The following is a 15012-nucleotide window of genomic DNA, read 5'->3' as shown; positions in this document are numbered from 1 at the left end:
TTTTAAAATGTGCATTGGGTCAAAAACTTAAAATTTGCATTGGGGCGGAATTTTTAAACTGGTATGAGAGCTTAATTTGAAATTAAACTGCTTTGTGATCTCTAAAAAAGTTATAAAATATGCACTGGGTTAGGTCACGTGGTTAAAAATTTTAAATGTGTATTGGGTAAATATTAAAAATTGACATTGGGTCAAAATTTTTTAAGTTTTTTGAGATATGAACTTAAAATTGGCATTGGGTTGAAAGTATTTAAATGATCAATCGATTAAAAATTTAAATTGTACACTGGGAAAATTTTTAAATTATTTAAGAAAGTTCAAAATACGCACTGGGTTGTCACGTGATTAAAAAAAATTAAAATACAAATTTAAAAAAAATAAAATGTGCATCGGGTCGAAAATATTATTGGGCAAAATTTGCATTGGGAAAAATTTGAAAGAAAAAATTAAAATGTGCATCGGGTCGAATTCATTAAACAATAAAAAAATGCATTGGGAAATTTTTTTAAAAAATTGAACGTTTAAAAAGCGACAAATTTAAAATACCTGAAAACTTTCTACAAATATTTTTTTAATAACACAGGTACGCGCTTTATCTCGCGCTGCGCAGTGTCTTTCGTTGGCTGACTAATAATAATAAAAACACCAAATGTTTATATTGTTGAGCTTCTTGTTAAACCATTAATTGAACATGATTAAAATTATTTATAATCGGCATCATGCCTATTTTTGCCTTCACATTAGAAATCATGTTTGCAAGTTTTTTTCCTGTTTGCTACAAATTTTCGCAAACATAACGCTTTTAAATGTTTTTATCCTCCTCCTTTTTTTGTGTGTGCGTTACTTGGACAATGACCCAAGTTCTCGTGTACCGCATTAAATCACGATTTAGGTCAATTTCGATTGATTTTTATTTATTTTCTTTTTTTTTTGTGCGATGATAATAATTACACATCCGCGAGTACATCGCCGAAAAAAAAATCGGATATCCTATTTACATTAGCTTGTCTTGTTTAAAAATAATTTTTTTATTGGTCAATTTATTCGTGAATTCCGTTTTTGAGTATTTTTCGTAAAAAAAAATTAATTGAAATCAAATTGCAGAGATTGCAATCAAACCAAAAAACAAATTAAATACCTGTAAAACTCATTTATAAACGCAAGAGTGAGAGACGAGCAATTTTCAACGCAGCAACCACTCTCTAATGAATGCGGAATGACCAAATATAATTAATGCTGTTCGAAATTTCTTCATTTAATTTTTAATGACAGGTAGCCCGTTTATTTTTATTTATTTTTTTGCTCAAAAATTAAATTTATTGCTAAACTGTTTTTTTTTAAATTTTTTTTCAAGCGAGCGCGTGATATTTTGTTACAATTTATTGTTACTCTCGGTGACGTATGAGCTCTTGCACAACATTGAAATTAATCGGGCAACAAAGAAAGAAAGAAAGAAAGATCGCACGTGCTCCCTTTGAGATGTTCCCGACCTCCGGTACGGACTCCCCGAGGTCGAAGAAAGGTTGATCGATTACGAGTCACGTTTACATTCTTGCTAGATCATCTACTTGCCTGCTTAAGCGACTACTTAGGAAGGTATCTGCGATCGAATGTACAAGACATTGAGCACGTGATCGATTTAAGTTTTCTGCTCGCTGATAAATGGTGAACAATAAATTTCCGAGCGAACAGAGAAAAAAGATCAATTTCATGCATTTTTCGTGAGATACGAGCAACGAACTAATAACTTAATTATGTAACCTGTATCGTTTTTCGTTTCTATGCGATTTTTTCGTATGTGACTTAAATGTTGTTTTGTGAGAAAATTTTATTTTTTTAGAATTTCTAAGATTTTTAGATCCTGAAACGCATTAAAAAAAATCAAAATTTTATTTTAATTAATTTTAAAAAATATTAATAAAATAAATTTAATAATTTATAATTTTTAAAAATTAATTTAAATAAATTTAATAAATTTTAAATTAATTATTTAATTTAATAAAATTAATTAATTATTTTAATTTAATAAAATTAATTAATTATTTTCATTTAATTTAATAATTTTTTTTCTCAGAATTTTTAAGAGAAAATATTTTTTTAATTTTTTCTTCAAAAAAATTTTTTTAATTTTTTGGTCTTAAATAAATTAATTTTAAACCTTTAAGATTTAAAGACCTAAAAATTAAAATATTTTTTTTGGAGAAAAAATAAAAAAAAAATTTTTTTCAAAATTTTAAAAAATATGAATTTTTAATGATTTGCCGATAAATTAAAAATTTATTTTTATTTATTTTTTTATTTTCGGGTAAATTTAAAATTTTCTAAAAAAAAATTGAAATTTTTTTTTCATAAATTTGTTCAAAAATTAAATTTTATTTCAGGTTTTCTAAACAAAATTTTAAAATTTAAAAATTAATTTTTTCGCAAAATAGCAGCTCTCACGTCACATACCTTGCAAAGAAACGACTTGAAATAGATTCATCAACAAAGTTGTTGTCATACGAAAAACAAAGTCACCAACATTCGTGATATTGCTGTCATTAGTCGGAGACAAATAAATTATTATCAATAACGTTTCATTTTCGTTTCAGCTTTTTTTTTTTGACCATTGACTTACAAAAGCACAAACTTCACAAAACATATGAATGCGCGTCGATAAAATAATTGAATTTCTCATTGAATTTTATGGAGTTTTATTGAAAGACGCAAAAATGGGGTAATTGCATGATAAATTTCATAATTGATCAAACGACTTTATTATCGGAGTGAAATTGCGCTACATGCATGAAAAGTTGATCTCATGCCCTCTGACGTGTTTCTGACGAGTTACTAACAACAAAAAAATGTTAGTCATGTAAAATATTTAAATTTTTCCTGACAGTCAGTCAATCCAGTTATGAGACTAAACCAAGTCAGACACAAGTTAAATTATGTCAGAAATGTCAGGTCTCTACGAACTGTTACTTTTATTGTTTGCATTTGTTGTTATAGTAATAGATGATCAGTTAGCGCAGTTCGTTCACAGGAGACACGACCGCGCGATAACTAGCGCATTATTTGCAGCAAACGAGAAAAAGTGTAAAGCCAGATCATGAATGAATAATAATAATTGAATATGTAAATCAGTACAAATAGCTTAACACAGACTAGACTGCTAGTAGCGCAGAATATCGCAAGCAAGGTCCAGCTGATAAATTATGTGATTGATCTTTGTGGCTGAAAAAATAGAAAACTAAAATTCGGTGCCATGCCATTATTTTTGCATTCCATCAATTTGCATATATAGTTGAACAATGGGAGTAAATTGCTGCTAATAAAAAGTGAAACTTGTTTAAGGTTCGGCTTACGTAATGTCGCTGCTGTCTAGTCAGCCAACTAGCAACTTTGTACAAAAAAGAGGATTTCCCATGACAATTCGAAAAACAAACGAAGGACGTTCGATTGATAGTCCAATTTATTCGCAGAATTAGATTTTTTGACTGTTGAAAATTGGATGTCACGTCACACCAAAAACAAAAAGAGTTGTCTGCATTTCCGGTCGTTTCCTTGTCTTTTTGTCAATTGATAAAAAAAACAAGGGGGTAAAAAATGCGCGGGTCTATTTTCGATAAATTGCTGGACAGCTGCTTTTTCTTATACGAAGAAGAAGGTCACTAACATTCTTACCAAAGTTGCGAAGTTGTTCAAGCAGAACATTAATTCCTTCCTTGCTAAGGTTGCTTTTTGTTTTTTTTTTCGGGAAAGATGACAAATAACGCATACGAAGACTTGGGTGAGAAAATTGTGCATTCCAGTTTGATTGAAGGTTCGTACTTTTATTTTTCTTTGTAATTTCATTTTACTTTTTATTTATTATTGTGTTAAGCATATTATCGTCATTATAATATCTAGGCCTCTTTTCGTTCGCTCTGATTCTTGATTCTCATGTGTTTCTCATCCGTTCTCGGTACGCGCATGAAACATTGAATTGTTGTCTGTTTCTCACACGCATTATTTTTTTCATTTCATTAATTTACTCGGAAGATTCAGGAACAATGAAAAAGAACAAATGTGTAATAAAATGTAGCTTTTTGTCGGAAACGTGGTTCATCATGTTCTTGTTGAATCTTTTTAAGGCAAATTTGAGCTTATTTCAGAGTTTGACGTCTTTTTTTGTAACTTTTTTAGTTTAAAAAAGACTTACAATACTAAATGCATTAATCTCGAGCATTCTGTAGAACGTAGTTTTTCAAAATAGTTCGAAATAGGTTCAAAAAGACCCAATGACCTTGAATGACATTGACAATTTGAATTTCTGAAACTGTAGAATTTTCTAAATTTCGATTTAGACCTTATTTGAACTTGAAATTGAGCCTTAGATCAAAAGTCAACTGTAAGAATTTGTTCAAAAATAAGTAAGTTGTTCTTGCAAAATACTCTGACGCGAATAACTTGTATGGTAGGAACATGATTTTCTTTTTGTCTCATATTGATCAAAATTTACGTGCTCAAAATTTACTGAGTTCTTTTAGAAACCCTTTGGGACCTTCTGGGAGAGCTGAGTGAATTTTGAGGGCGCCTGCTTGGGATGACAGGTAAAAAGCTAAGACCCATTCCTCGGCGCTTACTGAGAAAACTTACGATTTCACAGTATGAAGTACAATAGGACTCTTTAGAGACCGCGGTGCGAGCCATACTAGACTAGGTCTAGTATACCCTACCCCTACCTATTGATGATGATCTTGAACTACTGAGATTGTCAGATTTGTCCTCATTAGTCTTTTTGTGATTTTATATATTGTCATTGCTTGTTCGTATTTTCTGTTAGATCCTAAGCCTTTTGGATTTTTGGGCTTTCTTACGAGCTTTGAAATCTAAAAAAGAAGATTTAACTCACAAAATGAAGAAAAAGTTCTTACCGTTATGTTTTCATCTAGCTGATGCCGAAAAAGCCACTCTATTTGTTTTACAGACGAAACCAACTAATGCCAGTTATTAAAGACACAAAACATTAAACTAATCATTTTCACATAAATTGTCATTTGAAATGCACCCATTTACTACTCTCTTGGCAAGCCATCGGAATTCAAAACATTTATTTATTTATTGCTCTGCAATGTAAATTGTCTCCTTCTCTCTCTCCTTTTACGTTTGCAGCGCTATACAATTATTATTATTGTCGCAAGTAGGTAAGAGTTGTCTCGGCATTTAATGCATATAGCCAGCAAACATATGTGATACACATGTCTTGCACTTATCAAAACAGAAGTAAAATAGTAGCAAGTGGTGTCATTTGTTGTATCGCAGTCCGAACATGTTTCGCGAAATAATGTGATTAGTTATTATTATTACATTATTAACAGAGCTACAATTGTGAAATTGTATCAAACGAAACAAAAAATAAAAAATTAACCGAGGTGAAACAGGAAATTTCAAGACCGACCGAAGACGTAAGATACGAAAACAACAAAAAGACCATTGGCATATTTTTACATCCCACAACATAGCACCAATTCTCAATTTCCTTTTATTTGTATTCATTACAACTTTTACACACTTTGCTGTTGTTTTGCTTCTGTTGTTGTTATTGCTCTTGGTGCTGCACCACAAAAATCATTTCACTTTGAACACTTTTTTTTTGCGCCAGTTTATTGATCGCTACTGTTTTTTTTTGTCTTCGTGCGATCAGTAACAAAGCATATTGAGAAACGAGATCGAATGAAATTAACAAACGGTAAATATTTTATCAATATTGTCTCGCTTATAAGTATCTTTTTGAACAAAGAAAATTATTTTGCGAGAAATTTTTTTTTAAGATCTTATAGAGGGCGCTTTAATAAAAGTGATCGATCTCAAGATCAAAATTTCTTCACTTCAGATCTTTTATCAAAATTTTTTTAAAAAGTTGTAAATGATCTTTTTACAAGTTCACTGATTTCAATATTTTGATCTTAACTTTTATTATTTAATCTATAAAAAATTCATAGAGGGCGCTTCATTAAATTTCATAACCTCAATTTTTTTCATAAATATATACAACAATTTATTTCATAACCTCAAACAAAAGTTTTTTGATCCAAAAAAATTTTAATATTTAAATTTTGTTGTATAGAGGGCGCTTCATAGAAATCATCTGATCTCATAACCTCAAAATTGATCAAAAAATTTATTTTTTATGAAAATTTTTAAATCTAATTCTAAAGTAAAACAAATTTCTCGCAAAATCACTTAACTAACGACCATGATTAATAATATTTTGAGTTTGTAACATGAGAGCGATCAAGATCCTTGTTCGCCTAGTAAGTAAGCTTTTTATTGATTTTTTCCGATAGCAAACCGGTAGCTATGATTCCAAGCGAGCTCGTGATTGCTGCGATTACTATTAAATATTATTAATAATGTAATTTTTCGCAACTCATGCGATCTCAATCGAATATGTTTTTGCATTTGAATAATTGAATGAGCACTATATCGAAAGTAAAATCAACAACGGGTGGGATGCTGAAACGAAAAGTGGGATAACTCAATTTCGTAACAACATTCCATTTCCCTATTTCTTCGCCGTCGTCGTGTCAGGTCTCAAAGGTAATTTCACTTGATCTTCTCGTTTATCACTTTCTGACCAATTTTGTGAGTTTCTAAAGTAATTTTTCAACAATTTTTCTGTGTCTCCAGGCTTTTTCACTCTCTTGCATTACTTGATTATTATATTATTATTACAATTATTGTAACGTGTTGTTTATGCGCATTACAATATTTCGATCTTGATGTAATATGTAATTGGTGCTAATTTTTCCTGGTTTTCTGCGGACAGTTTGGCGCAGTTTTGTATCAAATTGGAAGATCGAGAAGCGTTTTTTCGCAGCGGAATGGCGGCGTGTCGAATTTAAAAGTCTATAATTTGAACCTAATTTCAACCTACTTTGAAATTTTCGAATATTCGTTCGAGTAATGATCGTTCGCATAGTATGGAACAAAGCAAAGTGATAATAATAATCGTAAAATTGTACCACCTGTTGTTTAACAAGCTGTTTGTTGAAGTAAGCAACGCACATCTGATTACCACTTTTTTAACCAGAAAGTATAAAATATTCACACCCGCGCTTTTTCTCGCATGTTGTAAATCATGCAAGGAGGCGCTTGTAAATCTCATGTGTGAAACGATAAATATTTATTTAAGCAGCACGAAAGATGCAGAGAAAAATCGATTTTCACCTTTAAATGGCCATAAATCATCTCGTTTATGAGACATTTTGCGCGTGTTCCAACATTGTCATCATTATATGGTAATTTATTCATTATCCGGCTCTTATGACGACTAATTCTTATGAGATTGATTTATTACTTGATGCCGCAAACAAGATGATTGGCTTCATTAAATCGCCGTGATTGATGAAAATTTTTTGCCAAAGAAAAAAAAACGGAGGCAGAAAATAATTAATAAATGGCAACAATTATTATCATTTAAATTAATCATGAACTTTGAAAAAAAAGGGGCTGGTCTCGCGTTTCTAATAAATACAACATTTATCATAAATTCGATTTTAGTAAGGTTTAGACAATGCGCATAACCAAAGCAAAAGTGTTATCATAAAATTAATCGAAAAGGAAAAAAAATCAGGAGAATGGACTTGAACTGGAAATGACAAGAGCCATAAGTTGAGTCACTGCACGTGAAATAATTATACAAATAAATCTAATTACCTGCGGGTTAAATAATATTCGATAATATTATTAAATTTAATTTTTACGAGTCTATTAAAATTCTATCAAACTTTGACATATTTGCACGAACCAAGCCTCGTTCCGTTTTTTGATTTAATCAGAACATAAGAGATAATGTTTTGACATGAAATTATGAGTTTTTTTCGCTCCTGAAACGCACTCACGTTCAATTACTTGCTGCTTGCGGCTTTTTGTCTTTTGTTCAATTTTTTAGAACGAGACAGGTACGTATCTAGAATTAGCAGAGCTTTTCTTTGATTCTAGCTAAATATTTTTGGCACAGAAACCTTCTGTTAACTTTAACGAACACTTTACAAAAAACCTCAAAGAGATTCGAAAAGAAAAACTTGAGTTATAGCATTTCAAATTTTGTATGGATATTCATACAGACTTTGTAACGCTATAACTCAAGTTTTGACTTTAGAATTTCTTTGAGGTATTTTGTAAATGGTTCGTTAAAGTTATCAGAAGGTTTCTGTGCAAAAATTTCAAAAAAAAAGTTCATGTCAATGAATTGCGGCTTTTTGTTTAGTTTTTAGAATGAGACAGGTACGTATCTAGAATTAGCAGAGCTTTTCTTTGATTCTAGCTCAATATTTTTGGCACAGAAACCTTCTGTTAACTTTAACGAACACTTTAAAAAAAAATCAAAGAGATTCGAAAAGCAAAACTTGAGTTATAACATTTCAAATTTTGTATGGATATTCATACAGACTTTGTAACGCTATAACTCAAGTTTTGACTTTAGAATTTCTTTAAGGTTTTTTGTAAATGGTTCGTTAAAGTTATCAGAAGGTTTCTGTGCAAAAATTTTCAAAAAAAGTACATGTCAATTAATAGAATTTTTCCTTTAGCAACATCACTGAACCATAAAATGTTGGTCAACAATAGGTTCCAAAGGCAGGTGCCTCCCATACTGTTGCTCGTTATAACTTGATCTAAATTTCAATCCCGCTGGCAATTCACGTATCACTCCACAAATAAGTGCTCTTGCGACGTGAGCTCATATGATTATCCAAACAATTTCATGGATGATGATCGATCAAATCAAATAAATTTTTGCTATTGTTTGTTAAAGAAATTGGTCGAGAAACTGCTTCTGGTGTTAACCTGTTACTTAGTTAACAATTTCTTCTATTTACAAATTATCAATCAAGGGCATGAATAAGGAAGAATATTAGAATTCCCAGAAGAGTAATGAAAAAAATGTTCAGAACGAAACAGAAGCATAGCTAATCGGTCGAGTTTTCTTCTTCTTCTATTCATTTACTTAGTTTAAAAAAAATGAATAAAATCGTATTAAAAGTAACCACAATGATGACGATTTAATGATGTGAACTATATGAGAGGAGAAGTAAGGTAGAGTTCAAGTAAACAATCAACGAACAATGGTAGTTCTAATACGCGCCGGTTTGCGTGGCCTTGAGGCATGGGAATTTTTTTTTTATTAAACGAAGCTTGCTCGTCTCTCACATGTGGCTTCTTTTGACGTTAATTGTGAGTCATGTGCTGATGAAAAAGTTGACAAACATGGCATTTTGCTAACTAACTGACGACGACTGATTATGACAACTGCAACTATGCACCTGAGCGCGCGCTCGCGCATTACGAGATAAGATTGGTTTCCGAAAAACAAGTTGTTGCTCGAGATATGCGGTGTTACAAAATAGTAGCGGCATGTTAAATGCTCCTTATCCACTTTTGTGACAGTGTAAATATAGAGTAGCAATGTTTATGGAGTGATAATTAACTTGCCTACCGAACGCGGTTGATCTAGTCGCTTTTTACTTTGTGTCACGCTGGAATTGATTTCCTGAAACTCGAATTTTTCGACACAAAAAAGTGCATGAATAATTTACTCTCTCACAAAGTCACTCGATTTTTTTATTGGATGCTCCATTCAAAAAACTTCCGATTCTAGTTTTTTGTGTCGAAAAGAACCGTTTTAAACATTTTTGTTGACTTTTTTTACTTTTTTATTTAAAGCAGAAAGATGCATGATCACTGCTTGTGCTTTTTCGTTCACAAAGAATTGTAATTTGACACATTTCTTTTAAAATTCGAAAAAAAATCATTTTTCTAAAGAATTTTAGCAGAAAATGCGCTCAAGTTACCCATAAACTGCTTAAAATCAAGTTTTGAATAATATTATTTTAAATCAGTGCAAAAAATAAATAAATAATATTATTTAAAAACGAGAGAAGAAAGGAACAATACAAAAATTCTTCGTTTTCGTTTTGTACTTTTTAACATATTTTTTTTTCCCTATAGTGAACGAAAACAATTTGTTTTATGCAAATTTCGCGTGCTACAAGATCTCTTTGTAATAAAGTGGCTGATTTTGTCGCGAACAGTGTCTTTGAAGAAAGTTAAGTACTTGAGACGACTCATTAGTAGAGTAGCACGTGCCTTGTATACTTCACACGAAATGAAAAATCTGGTCCAAAAATACTCTCTCATGGAATGAAATCGACTTGACATGACTTGTTTCCACATCGAAATCAATTGAAATATCACTCGAAGGCATGGCAATTGAGTTTTTTGATTGCATAAGTTTTATGCTTTGGAGCAAAGTCAAAAGTGCAGTAGCTGCATTTTTTGTTAGGTCTCTTCGTGTAATAGTTTTTGTTATATGAAAAATATTTTAAATGTGGTTAAAAGTTACTACTCACCATCTCCGTTGATGCTGCCACTGCTGCTGTGACTATCTTCTGCAATGAAATTTAAAAGGAACAGGATGAGAAATTTGGTAAGTAAGTTTTTTTTTACAATTTTGTACTCCTCAATGTCATATGTGACAGTAAAGAATCAAAATAAACAAAATATTATCAAATTAAGGTACTTCTTAAGGTAAAATTTCTCATTTTTGTACTCCTCAATAATCACAAGTGTTAAAAAAAAGTTAAGAAAATGAAAGTTTTTAAGAAAATTTCACATTTTAGTACTCCTCGATGTCACATGTGACTGAAAAAAAGCTTATTAGCATCAAAAACTTATCAACTTGTCTCATTTTCGTACACCTCAATTCAAATTTTTCACATTTTTGTACTCCTCAATTAAAATTTTCTCCTTTTTTCTATCCTTAATGACAAATGTGACGGACAAAAAGTCAAAAAAGGAAAGCTTTAAGAAAATTTACACATTTTCTTACATCTCAATACAAATTTTTACAGTTTTGTACTTCTTTATGTCAAATGAGACATTAAAAAGTCAGAAAAAGAAAATTTTTTAACTAAATTTCACATTTTTGTACTCCTCAATTAAAATTTTTCACATTTTGGTACTCCTCATTGTCATAAAGAGACGAAATACTATGAAATTTTCTGAAAAAGTAAAATTTATCAAGCAATTAACACTTTCACATCACATCACTTAACATTCCATTCGCCAAAACAGACAAACACTCAAATGTAGTCTGGTCCAATTTAATCAACAACTCGATTATTATTATTATTACAACAAACATAATTTGATTAAGCACAATTCTTGATTGTATTGCATTGGCTTGAATTGTGCATAAATGAGCAAACGAACAATAGTCGTCGAGTCGAGTCGATTCGAGTATATGTGTGGTGATCAAATCAACTTCCAGTTTTATGCTGACTTTACTGCAATTTAAATTGAATCAAAAGTGATATCCAAGTAATTGTCCAAGTTATTTCCTCCGAATGCGCGAGTTTTACTGAAAATGTGCGAAAAAATGTGTTCAAAAGCAAACCGCTCTCGAAAAAGTATGCAGTCAGTGTTTATTAAACTAGATTAATATCCCGTGTGGGCGTTTATTATGTGGTATATTTTTCTTCTCTCTCGGCATTTATACGCGATATTATATTGTTGTCTTGACCATTATTATATGATCATTATTAAAATAACATGTTTTTATTTGTAAAATTTGTAAAATTTTGTGTTAAACATGTTGTTGATAAAAACCTGAACTTTGTTCCGTCGTTTCAAACTCGAATCGCTTTTAGCATCAAAATAACTCATTTTCACACCTCTACAGCAGAGAAGTGATCCTCCGGAAACGATCTCGAACAAATTTATGGAGGAAAAAGAGGCCACTCTCCTCCTTATCAAATGCTCATAAATTATGACGTCGTTCGATATTTCCTCATTTTATTCCTTGCTTAAGCTTAAACACTTTTCTAAAACTAGAAATCATTATTATTTGATCTTCTTTCGTTACTTTTTGCTCTCTTGCTAAATGTTATGAAAAAGTGTTGATATTTCTCAACATTACAAGTGTTAATGTTAGCACATTTTTAAATAATATTCAAGAATTTTATTCAATTCGTAGGTACGACGATCAAAGAAGTGTACGAAACAGCAAAAAAAACATGATGATACAATAAGTAATAATACGGACCGTGGAAGAGGTGCAGAAAAAAGACATGAAAAGCATGAAATCCACGCGGTAAAGGTCGTAAATAACATCTAATAAGTATGATAAATTATTATATGAATTTTTAGCCAATATTGAAGGCATTTTGTGATAAATGTAAAAATATGCAATTTTGAACGGTTTGTAGTCTTTTTAGAATTTTTTTTTTCAGTTATCGAGTAAATTTTAGGTAAGTATAAAAATTTTATTAAAATTTGAAATATTTTAATATTCTAAAGCTTTTATTTCTAGGATGCTCATAAAAAATGATGGAAAGTTTAATTAACTTCAGAAAATACAAAACAGAGCTTTAAGAGTAATGACGAAAGGAAACAGATATAGCAGGATAAGCGAAATGCTCCATCAAACGAATTTACTAAGTGTCAAACAAAGAATAATGTACAATATCCTGATAATGATTTACAAATGCACCAAAAACATGCTACCTGAATATTTAAATCTGACGTATCTGAAAAGATCATCAGTCTACTACTACAAGCATTCGAAATGGACTGGTATCATGAAGTTTTTTGATGAATTGCGGCTTTTCAAATTAAATTACTTTAGATTATGGGATATACTTGTGAATATTGAAAAGTAGCTTCTATTAATTTCACAGACATGGAAAAAGTTTATTTTTTCCCGGGAACCAAACTCATTTCCCAAAATTATATTTACCCCAAGATATTGAAAAAAATCATAAATTAAGTCAATTTTATACATTTTTTAAGTAATTCTACAAATTTTAATTTTTAAATTATAAAATTTCCCCATTTTACTCTTAAAAATTCAATATTTCTTTATGATTTTTGTAAATTTCCCGGGAACGAGGTTCCCAGGTTCCCGCACTTTTTCCAGGACCGTAATTTCAATTTGACATTTGAGACAAAATGCGCTTTAATCACTCCTCAACCCAAAAACTTTCGAAAATCATTTTAAATATTCACAATAAACACCAATAAAAGCTCGAACACGAGGTGATTCTATATGAGAAGTGATTAAAATTATAATGTTTAGACTTGTTTAGACAAAGAAAGCGCATTATGTTGCCGTGCTTTTTACACTCATTTCGGTTTATTTTGTTTTTGCAAATTCTATGCATTTATTTGCCTTCGAGTGTTTTGTTTTCATTACTCTTTGAATCGTTTTATTCAACATTTTTTACTTTACTATTTTGTATGACTAGCTAGACAGATAAGAATTTCGCTCATTATTGAACTCTTTTTTTTCTTCTTGCTGTACTACTCTCTCAGCTAGATACTTTATCAGAAATTTATAATATTAAATATTAATCGTTTTTGTGTGTGCGTTACTGCGTATATTGAACGAACCGACAGTAATAATAATAATAAAAGTTGTTGAAAAAAAGCGGAATCTTTGTTAAATTTTTTACAAATATTAAGTAGGTGCATTTATTTACAGTTTATAAATAAAAATAATCACCGTTTTTTTGATAATTAATAAATTATTTTTTTTTATCTTTTCTTTTTTTTATTTTAAAATTTTTAAAATATTTTTTTTTTTGTAAAGAAAAGTTCGCCCGTAAAAATTTTCGGATGTAATTCCGGAGAATCACAACTTTTTTTTATTAATTAGCAAAAATGTCACGATGCTTACTCTTACTCTTTGGTTTTTCTTGCATATCCCCACCTATTTGGTGTTGATAATGTTGATGTTGTAATCCGCCGAGTCCGTGATTTAAGTGCTGCATATGCACTGATGGCTGCAACTCCATGCCTATCATAGCCTGTTGTCCTAAAAATAGAAAAAAAAATAACGGAAATTAATAAAAATTCTTGAATTTTTTCAATAAAAGGACGAGGGTGAAGCAAAAAGTAGGTTACGACCGTTAAAAAAATATTCTCCTTGAACGCAAAGTTTCTCTTGAATGCATAACATTAATACTAAAAAAATAATTGTTATTCATAAAAAAAAATTGTCTAGGGTTGAGGTTAGGGACGATCATATATTCTTTGTTTGCGCCACCTTGAAGATGGCAGAAATTTTCAAACATCGGACAGGTAATTATTTTAATGTGTAGTGTAATGAGATGTAATAAATGACGATAAAGTCATTAAAATTGTAGTAAAATATCACAAATCATCACGTCTTTCACTCCGACTCGCAGTTAATCAATAAACTATGGAGCAATAAAATGTGAATTGAATTGAAGAGTCATAAAAAGTTAGTCTGTAGTACTACTACTAATCTTAGTAGTCCATTAAAGATTGTGAAGTTTCAATTCTTTTATTGATTCATAAAATTCGTTTTATTTGTTTGTTTAACGAAAAATGAGACAGACACAGAAGCGAAGAAAGAAAAAAAAGAGAACAACAAATTTTATTTCTTATTTTATGTATTTTTTTTTAACAAAAAAGAAATTCTTTCCGGTTAGAAAAAAGTAACAGAAGTTTAACGTACTTGTTTTTTTTTTGTAAAATTTATCTTTTAAAGAGTTAAAATAAATTCAATTTTTTTTACCGCATTTTAGAGAAAAAATTTATTTAAATTTTTCAATTGCCAACTGGGGCAAAAAATTTAAATATCTTTAAAAACAAAATTTCAAAATGTGCATTGGGTAAAAAATTTTAAAATTCATCTTGGGACAACATTTTAAATTATTTTGTGAGGTAAAAATGCTAAATTTGCATCGGGAGACATTTTAAATTGTGCACTGGGCTCAAAATTGTCGATTATTTTTCTGATGACAACTTTCTAAAAATTTTTAAATCCTATAAGGAGGCGCTCAAGCAAACACCTGACGCATTAACCGCATTAAATTATAATAAATAACGGATCATCAGCTGATGCATTTTAGTAACGCAGGTACAGGAATTCTCTCACATTAATACGGAAAAGGTAAAAAAGTAAATTCTTCGATAATTTATTTTAAATTTTTTTTCGAACATCAGGACATTGCATTGGCT

The 15012-nt window shown here is 30.3% G+C and overlaps 1 protein-coding gene across 1 annotated transcript in view; it reads right to left on the bottom strand.

Annotated features, from left to right (window-relative positions):
* LOC134835429 (paired box protein Pax-5) overlaps window positions 1-13829 on the bottom strand; it is a 55184-nt gene extending 41355 nt beyond the window's left edge. Inside the window, exons 1-2 of the mRNA XM_063850308.1 lie at window positions 13709-13829; window positions 10377-10415 (exon numbers count right to left, since the gene is read on the bottom strand). Of these exons, the coding sequence (XP_063706378.1) occupies window positions 10377-10415; window positions 13709-13829 (160 nt within the window). The remainder of the gene's footprint in view (window positions 1-10376; window positions 10416-13708) is intronic.
* Between the last annotated feature and the right edge of the window lie 1183 nt (window positions 13830-15012).

The sequence above is a fragment of the Culicoides brevitarsis genome, chromosome 3 (genome assembly GCF_036172545.1).
Source record: "Culicoides brevitarsis isolate CSIRO-B50_1 chromosome 3, AGI_CSIRO_Cbre_v1, whole genome shotgun sequence".
NCBI classification, from domain to species: domain Eukaryota; kingdom Metazoa; phylum Arthropoda; class Insecta; order Diptera; family Ceratopogonidae; genus Culicoides; species Culicoides brevitarsis.
Note: the sequence above shows the minus strand (reverse complement) of the source record. Positions and strands in the feature narration are given on the sequence as shown.